This window comes from Aquila chrysaetos, chromosome 10 (genome assembly GCF_900496995.4).
Source record: "Aquila chrysaetos chrysaetos chromosome 10, bAquChr1.4, whole genome shotgun sequence".
Classification (NCBI taxonomy): domain Eukaryota; kingdom Metazoa; phylum Chordata; class Aves; order Accipitriformes; family Accipitridae; genus Aquila; species Aquila chrysaetos.
Window position 1 is genome coordinate 25,193,735 of NC_044013.1, and position 16,215 is coordinate 25,209,949.

The 16,215-nt window shown below is 45.9% G+C and overlaps 2 protein-coding genes across 4 annotated transcripts in view; one reads left to right on the forward strand and one right to left on the reverse strand.

Annotated features, from left to right (window-relative positions):
* Positions 1-6,315: 6,315 nt before the first annotated feature.
* Positions 6,316-10,517, reverse strand: LOC115347614 (skin secretory protein xP2-like). 2 transcript variants are annotated; one of them, XR_003925550.2, is made up of 2 exons: positions 9,526-10,507; positions 6,316-6,366 (listed from the first exon to the last, which is right to left on the reverse strand). XR_003925550.2 is itself a non-coding variant. In XM_030029165.2 (2 exons), exons 1-2 carry the CDS (start codon positions 10,505-10,507, stop codon positions 9,880-9,882), a joined length of 597 nt encoding a protein of 198 aa, XP_029885025.1. In that variant the 5' UTR covers positions 10,508-10,517; the 3' UTR covers positions 9,281-9,879. The 2 variants fall into 2 exon arrangements, 1 of the variants encoding a protein (XP_029885025.1); XM_030029165.2 differs by lacking the exon at positions 6,316-6,366 and having other exon boundaries at positions 9,281-10,385; positions 10,417-10,517.
* GPC1 (glypican 1) overlaps positions 10,425-16,215 on the forward strand; it is a 220,782-nt gene continuing 214,991 nt past the window's right edge. For both annotated transcript variants that reach the window (XR_003925549.2, XM_030029161.2), the window contains exon 1: positions 10,425-11,048. Coding sequence is in view for 1 of the 2 variants with exons in the window: in XM_030029161.2 (XP_029885021.1) it covers positions 10,892-11,048 (157 nt within the window). In the remaining variant the exon portion in view is untranslated. The remainder of the gene's footprint in view (positions 11,049-16,215) is intronic.

Sequence of the window (16,215 nt, forward strand, 5' to 3'; positions counted from 1 at the left end):
GAACGGGTCAGACCAAAGGGCTGTCTCTGATAATGGCCACTAGTGGATTTACAGGGAAGAGCACATAGCAGTGCTTCCACACTGACACTCTCTCCAGCCAAGAGTGGTATCTGTGCTTAATAGCTATGTAAAATTCCCATTGATGTTAAGGGGAGTTTGTCTGAGAAAAGAGATTCCAGCCATCCCCACTGAGCTAACAAAGATAATTTTGCGGTTTTTCTCTGCATATGGCTATCTCCAATTTTGCTTTTCATACACAAAAGCAACAGTTAAAAGGATGACATCAAAACGTTCAAATCCATATGAACAGAACACTTAATCAAAATCCCTAAATGGAGAAAAAGAGGACTTTCTCTTGTGCGCTATGCTGCATCTCTTGAGGAGTGAAGAGTACATTTATTATGCTACTTTTTGGAGGGAAGGATTTTCAGCTCCTTCTCAATAGATAGTTTTGAACAGTTCATTTCACAAAACATTAGGAAGGAAAGATTTGGGGAAAATTGTATTTCTTTGCCTTAAAATTGAGTTATGGGCAGGGTATTTGCCAGCTCATTTTTCTTGTTTGTGTGAAACAGATATTTGTGAGTTGTACAAAATGAGCAATGGGAGGAGGAAGGAAATTGTCTAAGCTTACATAAGAAGGTTAGATAGTATACTGGTATAATTTATAAGGACTTACAGACACTGCTGTGCTTTGATACCCAAGATGGCCATTGTGGGCACACTGCACAGTGTTTTCACCTTGTGACCCATCAATCCAACGGCAGCCATAGATGGGTCAACTTTTGTTTCCCTTGAGGATGTGGGAGCAACAGCAGCTGTTAAGTGAACAACTCTAAATTCTGATACTTGCTTTTGTAATTGAACTTGAGCTATGAGGCTGATGCTAGTAACATAGATGTTAGTGACACAGACTCACTAATAGAGCACATAGCATGTATGAGGACTTAAGGGCTCACTGCAGGGTCATCAGCACACTCATTCATGTAGCGGAGGACCATTGGAGTGAAAATGGAGATCTTTTAGAATTATTTTCATGATGGATGCTGCATGGACTGGAATCATTTGGGGTTAATTTTTTTGTGAAACTCTTCGTGCAAGTAACTAATTCAAATAACCCTGAAATATGGGGGGGGCACTGTGAGAAGGACATGCTAAAAGAGCCCTGAACTCTATTCTAAGTTTCAAATGGATTACAGTATTCTCTTTGGAAAAAGAGTGAGTACTTATGGCTGTGAACTGGTCTTGCAGCAGTGTGGAGTTTAGCTGCCTACTAGGGCTAACCTGCAACAGGATGTCATACTGGAAGGCAGGTTACAATTTCATACAGGCAAGTACTTTATGAGCTTCTTAATTGAGACGATTGTGTGTTTATATGTCAAGAGAGTCAGGAGAGAGTCTCCTGTTTCCACCAGGCTGGAGTTAGGAAGGACAGGTAGTCCGAGATTGCAAATAGCTCTCTCCTTTGGCACTGGATCAGTCTCCTTCTAAGCAGAGAACTCCATGGATACACTGGTATCCAGTACAAGTCCTCATTTGGTTAAGCAAATGCATGCAGTTTCTGATAGTGTTTTTGAATATGTCTGTCCTGGTTTCGGCTGGAATAAAATTAATTTTCTTCCTAGTAGCTGGTATAGTGCTGTCTTTTGGATTTAGTATAAGAATAATGTTGATAACACACTGATGTTTTCAGTTGTTGCTAAGCAGTGTTTATACTAAGTCAAGAACTTTTCAGCTTCTCACACTGCCCTGCCAACGGAGGGTGGGAGTGCACAAGAAACTGTGAGGGGAGACAGCAAGAACAGCTGACCCAAATGAGCCAAAGGGGTATTCCGTACCATATGATGTCATGCCCAGCATATAAACTGGGGACAGTTGGCCGGGGGGGTACTGCGGCTCAGGGGTTGGTGGGCACCAGACAACGGGTGGTGAGCAATTGTACTGTGCATCACTTGTTTTGTATATTAATAATAATAATTATTTTTATTTTTATTATTACTGTTAGTATTATTATTTCCCTTCCTTTTCTGTCCTGTTAAACTGTCTTTATCCCAACCCGTGAGTTTTACTTTTTTTTTTTTTTCTCCTTGATTCTCTCCCCCATCCCACTGGGCAGGGGGGAGTGAAGGAGCAGCTGTGTGGTGCTTAGTTGCCAGCTGGAGTTAAACAACAACAGTGTCCCAAGAGTAAATTCTTCTCACTGGTCAGTAAGCTTTACAGGTGCCTTATACTTGGTTACCTTAGAGTTTACGAACCTTGTTAATGTTACAAAAACAAGAGCTAAGAAAGCACAGAAATGCAGCATTTTATTATGAAAATTTGGGATGACAGCAAGGCTAAAGTACAGTGCTTCATTGTAGGAGCTAGTCTTTATTTTCTAAAATTCTGAAGACATGAGCTATGAAAGAATAATTTCTTCTCTTATCAATTGCATGTTCCATTAGGAAGCCACTTTGTCTTTTTCAGTTTGAGCAGCTATAGTTATAAAGGCACTCGGTGCCTAATTGCTTTGGTTTAATAACAAATTCTCATAGTAAAGATATATGGTTTATATATATTGCATCAACAAATAATATTTGTTAGCTGCTGCTGCACTGGAGGGAAGAGGGAACACAGCACATTAGGCCCCCTGTGGTTTTGCAAATCCATTTCTCAATCCAACATTAACATTTTCAGGTTCCTTTATCAAGGAAAGGATGCTGTGTTTCATTTGGAATCTGAAAGATAGCCTCCACCAGACTGTAATCAGTTTTATATACACCTAATATTGGGAAGAAACTAATAGATTCCTCCTTTGGGGAAAAAAAAAAAAAGCATACTTTGTGGGTTAGCAGTCATTGAAAGGACTCAAAGCCAGAAAATCTGGCCCTGATTTTAGTCTCCAACCTGAATCTGTGTTAAAATCTGTTGAGGGTGCAATCAGTCTAGAGAACACCATGGAAGTAAATTTATTATATTGTAAGCTTTTTTTAAAAAAATATTTTCCTTTATCTCTGACAGGGAAAAATCAGGAGACTGGGAAAAGGAAAAGAACAGTGTGGATAGAGCAGAACACAACAGCCACAAATAATCCAATATTTCATAATTTAATTTCACACTCACTAGACTGCAGAGCCATTGCAGACTGTGGGGAGAATAATCTAAGAAGGGTGTTGGCTTCACAACGGTAACATCAGAGCTTAAAGAGGTCTGGCAGCTTTCTAAAAGTAAATGTGTGTCCTTCCTTCTCCCTCTCTACTCAATATAGATTAAAGTGACCTCTGGAGATAAACTCTACTGAACCCCCCCAAGTAGTTCTGCAGTGTAGTTTTTATTTGTACAGTATGTGCAAGAAGAGTTCAGATTAAATTCCTAGCCTTTCAGAAAAGTTTGTCTGTTCCTTAAAAAAAGAAACAAAAAGAAAAAAAGCTATTTTATTTTAAAGCCGGAGCCTCTTTCATGGTCCCATGATCTCATGAGTTCTTTGGCTGGCCTGTGACCTTTCAACCTTGCACTACATGTTTCTTTTCTAAATTAGCCAGTGTTGAGACATCAATGGAGGAATATCAATGTTATTATAAAAGGCATCATTCTCTCCCAAAAATGTCAGTGTGAGTGAGTCACTGCACCTAACTGCTTAGCTTTTGTAAAGCAGCAAGGAAGATTTGAAAGTGGGATCCAGGGTCCCCCAGTCCACCAACTGCTATTCACAATGCTTTAAAAAGCAATGTCCCTGGCATCTGCTACAATAGAGGCAAAGGAACTAAGCTTTGCTCCTTTAGTCACAGAAGAAAAGTCCTGCCTAAGGCAAAACTATACATGTGATGTAAAAATACATAGCTATTACAAACAATTTATTTTCAAGGCTATGCTCAGAAGTAGCACTGTAAAAACAAACCAACCAACCAACAGAAAACCCTTTAAGAAAGAACTAAGTGTCCTGGTGAGTTCTACCATTTCTAAAACCCAGTGTCTCTGCACCTCCTCGTATTGATTCTCTCTGGTTTCTAGCAGGTTGAGGAAATGAGATCAGATTAAGAGCTCTATTTTTAATCTTAAGAAGATGGGTTTGCATTGTCTGGCATCTTGAAAAGTCCAACACTGGATGTTTATGTGGTCCTGACCGAAGAAACAGTACCCAGAGAGACAGTAGCATTACACGATGAATGTTGGGTTATAAGGCTGCTTAATCCTCAGCCAGGATAAACTGGGGTACCTTCACTGGCATCACAGTATCTTCTGAGGGCTTGGCCTTTGAGCACCTTTACAGTTATGTTGCCATAGTGGATTCATACACTGTCTTTGTGTTGCAAAATGCATAGATCTTAAAATGAAAAACACGCTGGCCCAAATCCATTCCGGCTGTAACTCTACTCATGTGTACAGTTACATCAGAAGTGAAGCTGGCACACATCAAAAAATGTGTGTCACCTAGTAATTATCTGACTAACAAAGCAGAGAAAAAGGCACGGAAGGACGCATTTCCAAACTCAAAGTCAGGTTTTCTCCCCCGTGGGTGAAAGGCTGCTGAACGTTTGCTGCTAGCTGTCCTGCCAGCTAGCTGGTGTTTAACCCTTGTTTACCTGCACCTCTGGCTGACACCTGCTCAGCACTGGCTATTTTCTTTAGCACAGACAATGCCTGGAGTGTAAGAGCATCTGCTCACAACTGAAGGTGTTCAGTGCTTTTCAGTACAATGTTGTCAGTGTTTCCTCATAGTCAGTTTCTCTAGAAAAACAGGTTATGTTGTTCCTAACTGGATGTGAGGAAAAAATAAACACTTGAGCAGAACACAAGATAATTGTATTAATTCATCTAAATGCTTTAGTCTATAGTGTTTAATGTAGCAACAGCTGAGGATAAAGTGTCAGCTGAGAAGTTCCATTAGCATTGCCAGATGCCTGTATTGTGACTCCACACGTTTCTTCCTTCATGGCTGTAACTTTTTTTTCTCACAGAAGTCTAGGATGTCTGTCCCACTTCCATGTGCCTTGGACCAGTGCTCAAGAACGCGCTGTTGAGCTAGCATTCATGGGAGCAGAGCGCGTTCCTACAGGCATTTCTCTTAAGCCAATGCCCAGAGACAGATGACAGTGAGAATGAGGGGAGATTTTTACTTGAAAAATCCCTTTCAAAAACAGTCAACTTCCAGATACAACCTCTTGAATGATAAGGAAGTCGTCCGATTGCAACTTTAGCAGGAAGTGGGAGAAATCTCCATATCACTGTAGTGGCATGTTGAAATGACACATTTCTGACCGAGTAATTTTGGGGCCAATTTTGAGCCATTTCATACTATTGAGCTAAGCTCTGCTTATCAAACATAAAACAGATTCAGTGCTGTGTCCGTATTCTTTGTTCATTGTTGCATATGTTTTGGGGAGCTGGGAGCGGGCAAAGCTTTATTGAAAGTCGTGTCCAGAAAGTATGAAATGTACTTCCTGGGGCAGACCCAATTAGCAGCAGTTTCTCTAATGAGTTTATGGCATTTATTTATTTTTTGGCCTTTAAGACTTCTTTCTACTGGGAAATCTCTGACTCATATATAATACAAGTACAGTCCTGCAGGGTGGAGTCATTTGTAAGAGGTCATTAAAGCAATACATTCCTTTAAGTCACTCCTGTAAAATTGGGTTGTTCAATTCAAAATATAGCACAGAGTGGCAATTACCTGCATTAGCCAGATTCTCTGTCTGAAATTATTTAGTTGTTCATAATCTCCCTCTGCAGAGTATTAGCTCCACACAGGGGAATTAAGCATTGCATTTAAAGGGAATTGGTCTGTTCCACCGAAGGGTCGAACAGCAGGTTGGCCGAGCCTTGGCGTACACTGCTGCACTTGTCCTCAGTGGACCCCCCCTTCACCTTTTCCTCAACAGCCAGAATTGTGATCGTCCTTGCCCTGGGGCCTGAATCTGGTTCCCTCACGACCTGGGAAGGATCCCCAACTCTGTACATCTATTGAACACTATTCTTGATTAATTAATCTGGACACACAAATCCCAAGTCTTAGCACTTCTGAAAGGCAAATGGCTTCTTATGAAGTCAACTGAGATCAAGCTGGATTTGTCAGTTGTACATAAATGTCCCAGCAATTCAAAGGGACCAATCTGATACTTCTGGTGACCAAAACAACCAGACACGTGCTTCCTGCACATGTCAGAAAAGCTTCACAGGGGAATGTGTGCAGAGGGGAGGAGGAGGTGCCAGATTTCTGATGAAGGAAGATCCAGTGAAGAAGTAAGCAGCTGTAGATAGCAAGGTGTAATCTAGTAAATCCTCTGAATAACTTAATTAGATTTAATTCAGCAAAATATACGTCCAGCTTCTGCTAAACACTAGCCAATGTTGGGGGTGCAGGGAGCAGGCGGAGAGCTTTCATGAATCCTGCAGGAGACAGATATAGCAGAGATTAAAAGAAACGGGCAGAAAAGGTACTGAGATAGTCCTACTTTGATGAAGATTTTTAATCTAAAGGTGCCAGATTTTCTGATGTTTCCAGAGAATCAAAAGTAGCATAAAACTGGCTAAGGGAAAGGTGCCGGGGGTTTCATTACATGACATTGGTGAGAGGGAGGAAGTTGGAGCCCACTTAGGCTTTGCCCATCTCCTTTCCCTCCCCACTCCCCATTCTGTGCGAGCTCTGTACTTGACGCATAGGGAAAAAGGTAGAAACACGACTGAATTCAAGCGGGAATGCTCTATTCTTTTATGTGGCATCAAAGATACAATGCAATTTGATAACGTTATCTGGGGTTTTCCCTGCTCTTGTTTTGCTGTCAGACTCCAGGTTGCTGTAACTCAGCATAGGTTTCATTTTGGAACCAGCTGGAGGTCTGGTGGGCGTAATTGTGTTGCTGCCTTTACAAATCTTGATTTGCATCAATATGAAAGAGAGAGGCATGTCCACTGCGTTGCGAAACTTGGAAAGTGCTAGAGAAACAAGACATCCCTGTGAAAGTCAAGGTTGCACAAAGCCTCTGTTCACATTTTTTTTTAAAAGGGTAGCTTTCCTCACTTGTGCCAGATGATTTGGCTCTTCTTCATCATTCTTGCTTCTTCATAACGCTTGGATCAGCTTTTCAGTGGGCAGCGCTTTTTGTCAGGACTGTCAAGAGGTGATCTCCACAGCAGGATGGATTTTCTGTCTTCCTCTGGCTGTCTTGCTGGCTGGCTGGGTGCTTTTCTCCTGTGCATTTTGTCCACTCATCTTTGTGTTTTACCGTACTTTTTCTTATCTTCCCCAATTCTAGCTCTTTCTGCCTGTCGTTGGACAATCTTTTGTTCGCTTTTTGCCAAGCTCCATTCTTTTAACTAAGAATGTTCAGAAAGTGGATCTGGTTCTCAAATACACACAGGAGACATCAAATTTATAATGGGTGCCAAAAATACACTTTCATCATGACACTTTGAAGATGTTTATTTCAATTTGCTTAAAATGTACCTAGCTCAAATCCTGCGTGTGTATACAAACTTAACAGCAAAATTAGTAGATGTGCCTCATAATTTAAGATTTGTTTGCTCAGGATTAGATCCTGTATAGACTTGCAGCTAGCTTCTCTGTTGAAGAGCTTGTATCAGCTTGGGTTTATTTTTAATTTGTCTACTTATAAGCTTCTCATTATGATAGTAGGTGAGCATCTCACAGGCAGGCGGTCAGATAAGAAGTGCTCTTATCCCTATTTAGGAGGTAAGTGACCTGATGATGGTCACTTAATCACGGAGGTTTGTGGCAGACCTTGTACTTCAGTTCTAGCTCCTGACATGGGCTTGGGAGCTAGCAGTGTGATCTGTGCTGGCAGTTGGTAGCCTTGTGTTTCACCGTGGGAATAGCAGAGTACATGTGAATACGCAGAGTGCGTGTTGCAGTCTCTCAGGGTTTTATCAGGAATGACATGACTCTAGTCCCTGCTGCAGGCACTGTTGTCACCCAGCTTGGGGAAGTGAGATGTATATGAAGAAGGGAAATACCTCAGTCTGTGAAATGATCTATAGCTCAGGGGATGGTTCCAAGGCCAAACCCCAAGGGTTTCAGTCCCAGTTCTTTCCCTGTCAGCAGTTAGTATTTCAGTGCACTTCAGCAGCTGTATGACTGTGGAGGGCTTCATGCTGCAACCCTGGGGTGCAGCCATGGCTCACACAGAGCTTCCCCAAGGTCGCTTCAGGCAGAGCTGGAAGCAAGCCCTCAGTGTACAACAGCCACAAGTATCCAACCCCAGGCTTTGAGAAGGAAAAGAGAAAACTACTTTGGTCCCCTGTGTCATCCCGAGTCATTCTGTAGCAGTCAGACCAGATAAGAGGTTTATGACTCTGCCTTTCTTCTCTGTCAAGTACTTTGTCTCTTTAGAGTTTGCATTCCTGGAGTTCATTAACTGTGTGTCTGTAAGTATTTGATTTTCCCTCTTGATTTTTCAGGAGGAGGAGGAACCAAGATCCTGGCATTCCTGTAGTCCTGGCAATATATGTATGGATTCCTCTAGTGCTTGTTTTCTGCCGTTACTGTAGTTGGATTAATTAGATGAGATCTCTGACATAGGTCTCCGAGTGATGTGTTCAAAATCTGGGGTGGGGAAAGGGTTTTGGCTATAAAATTAGAATAAATACTCAGGAGAAAGGGCTGGAATAGCCTTGTGCCACATAACGTACTTGGTAACCTGTTATGTGTGCAGTACTCATGCATTCACAAAAGAGATCCCATTTAAAAACAGGGTAGGTCAGACTTTACATTATCCATGGCAGGCTTTTTCCCACGTATTTCCAGGAGGAAGACCTATTTCCATGCTCCAGAAAGCCCGCAAAGCAAGCTCCAAGCTGAGGTGTACCAAGTTTTTGGGAGTCTGTAAGCCTTGGGTTTCTAAACTGTGCCAAAAGGCACAATGTCATCTGTAAAAGAATTAAGATTTGGGGTGGTATCTGACTCACAGTTTTTAACTTTTGGTGGTTATGATGTGTCACCATAGTCATGATCTTCATTACAAAATTCTCCCTGTCTTTGCACTTAGATCCTCTTAATCTGCTCTGTCATATCTCATAGATGAATTTAATTAGGAAGATTTAATAGGAAATCATTAAGCGATTTCATAGGAAAGCAACATCTTTTCCCTACTGCCATAGTTCCCCTCCCTCGGGCTCTTTCCATGCTGTCACTTACTTCTCCCTTACTCATTCTTCAGGAGAGCAAGCAGTTCTGAAGCAGCAAGATGAACGACCCAACTTTCCCATGGTTTTTTGCATGTCTGAGTGACTAGTCCAAAAGACACAATCTCTGATAAATTTTGCTGGGTTTTTTTTTTGGGGGGGGGGGGGGGACACGGACTGTGGTGGCACTCGTGTTTCTGTGTGGGATTTCTGATGTCTAGTAAGGTATAAGCTCACACAAGTGCTGCAGCTGAGGCAGGGGCAGATTCCCTCTCCTTTTTCCATAGAAAACAACTGCTCCCAGAAAACTCAGAGGAGTGATCTTTGGGTCCCCTATCTGTTGTGAAACGTGTCAGATACTGGCCCAAGGCCTGCCAGCTCATTTGGGGGGAAACACAAGGGCATTACCTTGACACACAGGTGATCACAGATGCCTCAGTTCTGTGGGAAGCCGTCTAAAACACATCTGGCAGAGCACCAGTTTCAGGAGCTGGTGGGCTGCTGTAGGAACTGAACTCCAAAGCTGAGAATCTGTAGTTGAAAATCGCCTCTCTTCCCACATCTGCCCTTAAAGGGGCGCTTTTAGCCTCCCCAGGACCTCGCTGGGATTCCCAGGCTCTCAATTAAGATGCTTTCCGCTCAATGGTCTGGCCAAGTGTTTTTTCAAGTCAAGTCTTCTGTGTGGTTGTTTTCCCACCAAATCTGGGGAAACTCGGGGTCCTCAGGTTCAGCACCTGGACCACGACGCAGACACAGACGGGTTTAACGCCCGTTTTCACTGCGCCCTTCCCGAAGGACGGCGTTCGACGCCCCGAGCGCCCCAGCCGTCCGTGCTCCAAGGCCGGTGTGAAACCTGCCCGGGCAGGGGCTGTCCGCGCCGCCGCCACCGGGACCTCCCGTCGCAGAGGCGGGGCGGCGATGCTCCTCGCCCTCGGGCTGCGCCGGGCCGGGCCGGAGGGAGACCCCGCAGAGAGACCCCGCAGGGAGACCGGCTCTGCCCCGCAGCGCCCGCGCCCGTGCCGCCCTCCGTTCGGCTCGGGGCCGGGCCGGCCCGGGCCGGCGGGCGGCGGCGGCGCTCGGCGCTGCGCAGCGCCGGCGGCGGGGGCGGAGCCGGGGCCCGGGGCGGGGGGCTGCGCCCTGCGCGGGATTGGCGCCGGGCGGCGTGATGCCACGTCCGGCGGGGGAAGCCCTGCCTCGCTCGGGAGCCTCCCCCGCCGCCCGGCTCGGCGCGCAGGTGGAGCGGTGCCGGCGCACGCACGGACCGAGCCGCCCAGCCCAGCCCAGCCCAGCCCCAGCCCAGCCCAGCCCAGCCGAGCCACGCCGCGGGAGCAGCCCCGCTGCCCGCCCCGCTCCGCTCCGCCCGGCCCGGCGGCGCCGCAGCCGGCAGCATCGCGGCGGGACTGCCCGGGGATGCAGCCGCGCTAAGAACAAAAGCCCTCTACGCGGTCACGCTCCGGGGCTTTGAAGCGGCCCGGCCCGGCCCGGCCAAACTTGGATCTCTGCCCCCTCCGCCGAGCCGCGGCGGGCGTCCGGATTGAACTCTCCGGCGCCTTCCCCGCACGCCGCGGGCAGCGGCAGCGCCTGAGACCCGGGGTTCCCCCGCCTGCCGCCCTCGCCCGCTGCGCGCCGTCCCGCCGGGGCTGCCCGGGGAGGGGGGCCGCACCCCGCGCCGCCCGGCACGGCACCGCGCCGCCCCGGGGACCCCGGCCGCCTCCCCGCCGCGGGACCTTGGCTTTGCCCTTCGCACGGCAGGTGGCGGGGCCAGCGGAGAAGGATGCGTTTCTTCCCGTGGGGATTTTGGCTGCTGTGTGTCGCCTCCGCCCCGGCTCGCGGTGACAGCGGCAGCAAGGCGAGGAGCTGCGCCGAGGTCCGGCAGCTGTATGGGGCCAAGGGCTTCAGCCTCAGCGGCGTGCCCCAGGCCGAGATCTCCGGTGAGTCCGGCGGAGCGGGGCAGGGCGGTGGGGAGGCGGCCGAAAGCGCGGAGCCCCGGGCCGGAGCAGCCCGCGGGGCCGCCGCCATCCGGGGGGGGGTGCCGCGGGGCGGGGGGTGCGCTGCCGACCCGCCGCTGGAGTTTGTCTGGGGCCGTGGGCGGCGGGAGGTCGGAGCCGAGAGGTTTCCCCGAGGGCCGAGCACCCCCTCGCCCCTTGCGGCACCCCTCCTAGCCGCTGCCCGCGCTGGCAGGGGTCTCGCTCCAGCGGCGGCGATGCGAGGAAGCTGGGAGAGAGGGGGTGATCGCACCAAGTGTTCGGCGGTGGTTGTCTTTTTTTTTTCTTTCTTTTTTTTTTTTTTTTTTTTTCCCTCATTGTCTCGTTTCTTCTGTTTTGAGCGCAATTGAAACGGTTTCAGGGTTTCGGTTCAGAAATCAGGATGATCAGACTGTAATGGGTTTTGGTGTTGGAGCTGGAAAATGCCACAAGGTTACCAGAGAGAAGAATTGATTTCTCTTAATCTTCTTTTGGATGCGAAACAAACCTATAAATGGCATTTGTCACTTGTTAAAAATGAAGCAGGAGTAAAATGACCCAGTGTCAAGCTTGTAAAGCGTAGAGGAAACCTGAGCAACCTACATCAGAGTGTGTCCTCTTGCCTTCATTCTGTTTTTGGACAAATCTTGGTTGATTTCCTCCTCTTTGCAGAAAACCACTGAAATACCAAAGAATATTCAAGGTCTGGTTTATGTTGGGCTGTTTGTTTTTTCTTTTACTGTTTTCTTCTGAAAGCTTGAGGGAAATGTGCTGAGGTGTTGGGTTTTTGTTGGGGTTTTTTTTAATTCTTGTCTAAGTTTTGATACACCAACTCGTGACCCATATCCGAGAGCTTTCTCCTCACTTGCGGGAGCTTCCTCCTTCAGACAAAGCATAAAACATGCAGGCGTACGTGCCAAAGCCAACCTACAGGGACATCCCGGTAAAATTGCAGTTTGTAGTTCACATCTAAGCTACAGAATGCCTCATGTTGAATATTTCATTGTGTAGTTTTCCAGGGAAACCAATTCATTATCTGACCCATGAATGGAAAAGGCTGAACATATACGTGTCGTATAAATGTGAACAAATTAATACTTTCTTTGTCAAGTTGCAACCAAGAGTAAATTTCCAAAATAAAATGAGCAGTCCTTGAAGTTAAACAGTGGGGAATTTCAAAATCATTTGAACATCACTATTAGTAGAATAGGAATTCAGCTGAGCAAGAAAGTGGCTTTTTATAAATTTGCATCTAATTATTACAAGTGTGAATACATTAGCAGTCATGTTTCAAGTGGAAAGTTCTTGGAAGACTAAATGTTTACAAATACTCGTGGAGATGGCTACAGCGTTGTATGCAGAGATAGTACTACAGGGGCAGTCATTCAGGATTGCATGAACTGCGGTTACAAGTATCACGTATCGCAGGTTAGCAGCAAGTAAAGCATCTTGTGCCTACAAATTGTTGAGGTCCAAAAAGTGACAGAGGACACAAAGATTTCTATGAACCAGGAGTTTTGTTTCCTACTGTTTGTTGCTACGAGCGTGTATGCTGGCAGCCTTAAGCAACAGTAGTTAAAATTATAGTATCAAACTGGGCATCTCTAGCTGTTACTGTAAACAGGGAAGCTCTATAGATAAATGCTGTAAAAAAAACTTGAGGACTACCGCATGGAAAGTAATACGAAGAAGTGCTTGGGGGAAGAAGGTTCTGCACATAAACCTGCTGCTGATATTATTAGCCTGGTATTTAAAATGGCTAACGGACTTAATGATTTTCATTGGTAATTTTCATGCGTACCTTCTGACTGATACATATTCAGGAATGCCCTTTTCTATTGCTGCAGTACTTGCCCAGTACAGTGAAAACATTGACGTACATTAATACTAACCTCAGAAATGTTCCTAATAAAGTATAGTGTTGTGTATCGTGCATGCTTTTTAGCAGTTGTGCAGGTTAGTGCAGAAGTTGACGCCGGTTTTGTTGTCTCCAAAAAGAAGAGTCTTGAGACCTTCCTGCAGTATCCCCACATGTAGTAAGTACAGGATTGTGCAGTTTATAATTCCACATTTTGTCAAAATACTCAGTCATCGCTTAAGGCTGGTTTCAACAGCATTAGTTCGGCTTCCTGACCATGGGGGTTGTAATCTGTATGGAGCCTTGTCAGGTTACACCTGACTGACACCTGTAAATGCATACACATCAACATATGACAACTTTTGGCTAAGTTAAAAAATGCTGATGAAACAGTTCAGTGGTGGCTCCAGTTGGACCTGTGCTGAGGTTTCCTGATGGTGGCCTTCTCCATGTTGTCAGAGAGGTTCAAGAGCTACCCCAAGAACCATGTTTTTGTCTTATTTCTGAGGCACCCAGAGGCAAAAGCCCTTCACTTTCTCCCTCTCCAAGGGGATCTTGCTGTTCCTTCTCTTTCCATTGCTTGCCCTGAAGCAAAGGGGAAGATGCATTTCTTAGCCCTACAGCTTTGTCCCCGAAGCAGTGCTGCCGTGCTAGGCTGACCTTGCTCCTGTCTGCTTTGAACTGGCTCCAGGTGCTGCTTGGTGTGCGTTGCCATCACACCAGCCCGGCACCAGGAGCCAAACCACATGCTGCTTGCACCCCCAGAACTTGACTTCAAAAGGCGTTTAGTAAGCTCCCATGATGCAGGCTCTGACTCAGGCTGAGATGGCTGTGTTTATGTTGGTTTTAGAACACTTATTGCACGCTTTACACCTTCTAATCTGTATTCTTTGTTATGATTTAAGAGGATTATGAGTAATATAAAGTCTCCACAGCTCACCAGAAGGTAGTCCCTGCTTATGACTGTACAGAGCAGTTAGAGAAGCAGTCACACAGTTATTAGCTGGCTAATAGATAAGCATCTGATTTGGGGATAGACTCTTGGCTTACCATGAACCACCTAGACAGGGGTTCCTGGTTTTTTGCTAATGTTGTACAATGCCTTTAACATGTCTAAGCACTTTAAATGTGTCAGGTGCTGTTATTAAGTGTGTTTAGGGAATACGCAAGGTGTTATATCTCACTACTTTGAAGTCAATGGCAAAACTCCCAAACATGAAAGAAGTGTCTGCTCATATTAGTAATCCTGACAGACAGACGTGCACCCAGAGTCTCGGGTGAAGATCTGCCTAGAAGAAAGTTTCTAACGCTGGCGGAAATGCTCCCTACCCCTCGGGTTTGGGAAAGTTATGACACTTGCTTCCATGAGATGTACTAACTTGAGCAAAGTTTTCCTGTCTATTGGAGAGTGTTCCCGCTCACCGGCTGGATGACCTGCACCCCCTTTCTGGGATTGCTACAAAATATGGGCAGTTTGAGAGCTTCCAGTTCTTCTGCTTCCTCTCGAGTCTTCTGGAGGTAGCAAGACTCAATTCCTACTTTCTCATGTTCTTGCTAACCCAGCTACCATCACCCCATCACAGGTCCCCTACTCTGGTGACTGAGGAAGGGGGGTGCGCTGCCCTAGGTGTGCCGCTTAGTGCCTGCACTGAGGGCTGGTCTTCTTGGGCTCACAGCGTGGTTTGTGATGAAAGACGGTGAGCCTGTGGCAGAAAACACTGTGCTTTAGGGAGGATATCCAGCTTTCTCTGCTGACTTGATGGGGTGGCTTAGGATTACTGATGTTGGATGGGTGACTGCTCCCCAGTGTCTGGAGCAGAGGTAGTTCTCTCTTGTACTGGAGAAGACTTGAGATTTGTGAATCAACGTGGATGTGCTTGGACCTTGCTCACTGTTTGGGCTAGGCTTTTGCTTTGGTTGGTTTGTTCCCCAGATTAATCCTTCCTAGACTTGGCTCGCTGCTGGGTTGAGTTTGTTGACATGGGCAATGGGTGTAACGCAGCGAAAGAAGAGGAGGGCGCAGAAAAAAGCCAGCCGGACTTTGCCAGGCCGTATTGCTGCCCATCCAGTCATAATATCTCACGCATATCCTTCCCTGGTTCCTCAGCTGAAAGGAGTCAGAACAATTTTTTTAATCTTTTGGTGCTTTTACGCTGCCTAATTTGGTTTTGTAACAAAAATGTTGTCAAGTGTATGTGTTAGAGCCATTTGGAGGAGTGTTAGCTAAGCAGAGAACAGGTCTGGCTACAGGATGGGACTTGACGAGGCTCTTGGAGTATGAAGAGGGTAACGAAACCCAGTATTGGAGGGCATTTTAACTCCTAGCAGTTGCAGTACAGAAGGCATAAATGCAAAGATGGGCAAACCTGCATCTGTGGTATGAAAAATAAAATCACCTTGGGCTCCTCTGCTTCCAAGGAAAGATCTTTACGCCTTAATTGAAAGGGGACACTCTGCTGCTCCAGCACTTTTTGGGGTGGTTGTTACATTTGGTTTGTAGTTGCTCAAGGCAGACGGGATTTCTCAAGGTTAGCTGCTATATGCTGAACTCCTGAATGCAATATCAACCCGTTTATGCTAATGAATTTGTTAGGGGCAAATTGGAATGGCCTTTGTAGCCTGCTTGGTTTAGAGCGCTATTTCTGATGAGGCAAAACACAGGGAATTGTGCTTTCTCCTCCATCTGGCAAGTATATTGGTGCGAATGTTAGAGGAGGCCATGCCTGAACTGTGTATCTCCATTTCTGTTTAACTTAAAATATACATAGAAATTTACATATTTTACACTTTGTGATTGTTTTGTTAATTTGTGACTGCAGAATGTGTGCATACAAAACAATTATGAAAATTAGATTTATGGAGAAAAATGAGCTCCCTCTAGCGGTTAGTTACAGCGCCGGCTCGGAGTCTCGGAGGAGTCTGTGTCTTCGCAGACCCAGTGCTTACCTAAGCTATGTCTGAAATCTGGAAAGCTTTATACTTAGATATTCTTTAGAGTTTTGTGGTGTTGACATTATTTTTAAGAGAATCTGCCTTTCTGTCACTGTGATATGGATGACTAAGCTCTCACCACATAATTATCCTTACAAGCTGTGTCTGACAAAACTATTTCAACAGCTTCTTTTGTTGGTGAAGCAAAAGCCTGGTATTTTCTTTTCAAAAAAAATTTGCGTGCATGTATAGCTGGAGACACCCACCACTGTGTGAAGCTGTAGAGCTCACCTCATCTCTCCTTTTTCTGTTCTGGCCCTGTAAGTGCCCTGCTTTGTTTAAGAA

Excerpts from the sequence above, each read along its gene's own strand:
- LOC115347614 (XM_030029165.2), bottom strand. The coding sequence starts at position 10,507 with ATGCTGCCGGCTGCGGCGCCGCCGGGCCGGGCGGAGCGGAGCGGGGCG. Across the intron at positions 10,386-10,416 it reads GTGGCTCGGCTGGGCTGGGC|GGCTCGGTCCGTGCGTGCGC; the intron begins TGGGCTGGGGCT and ends GCTGGGCTGGGC.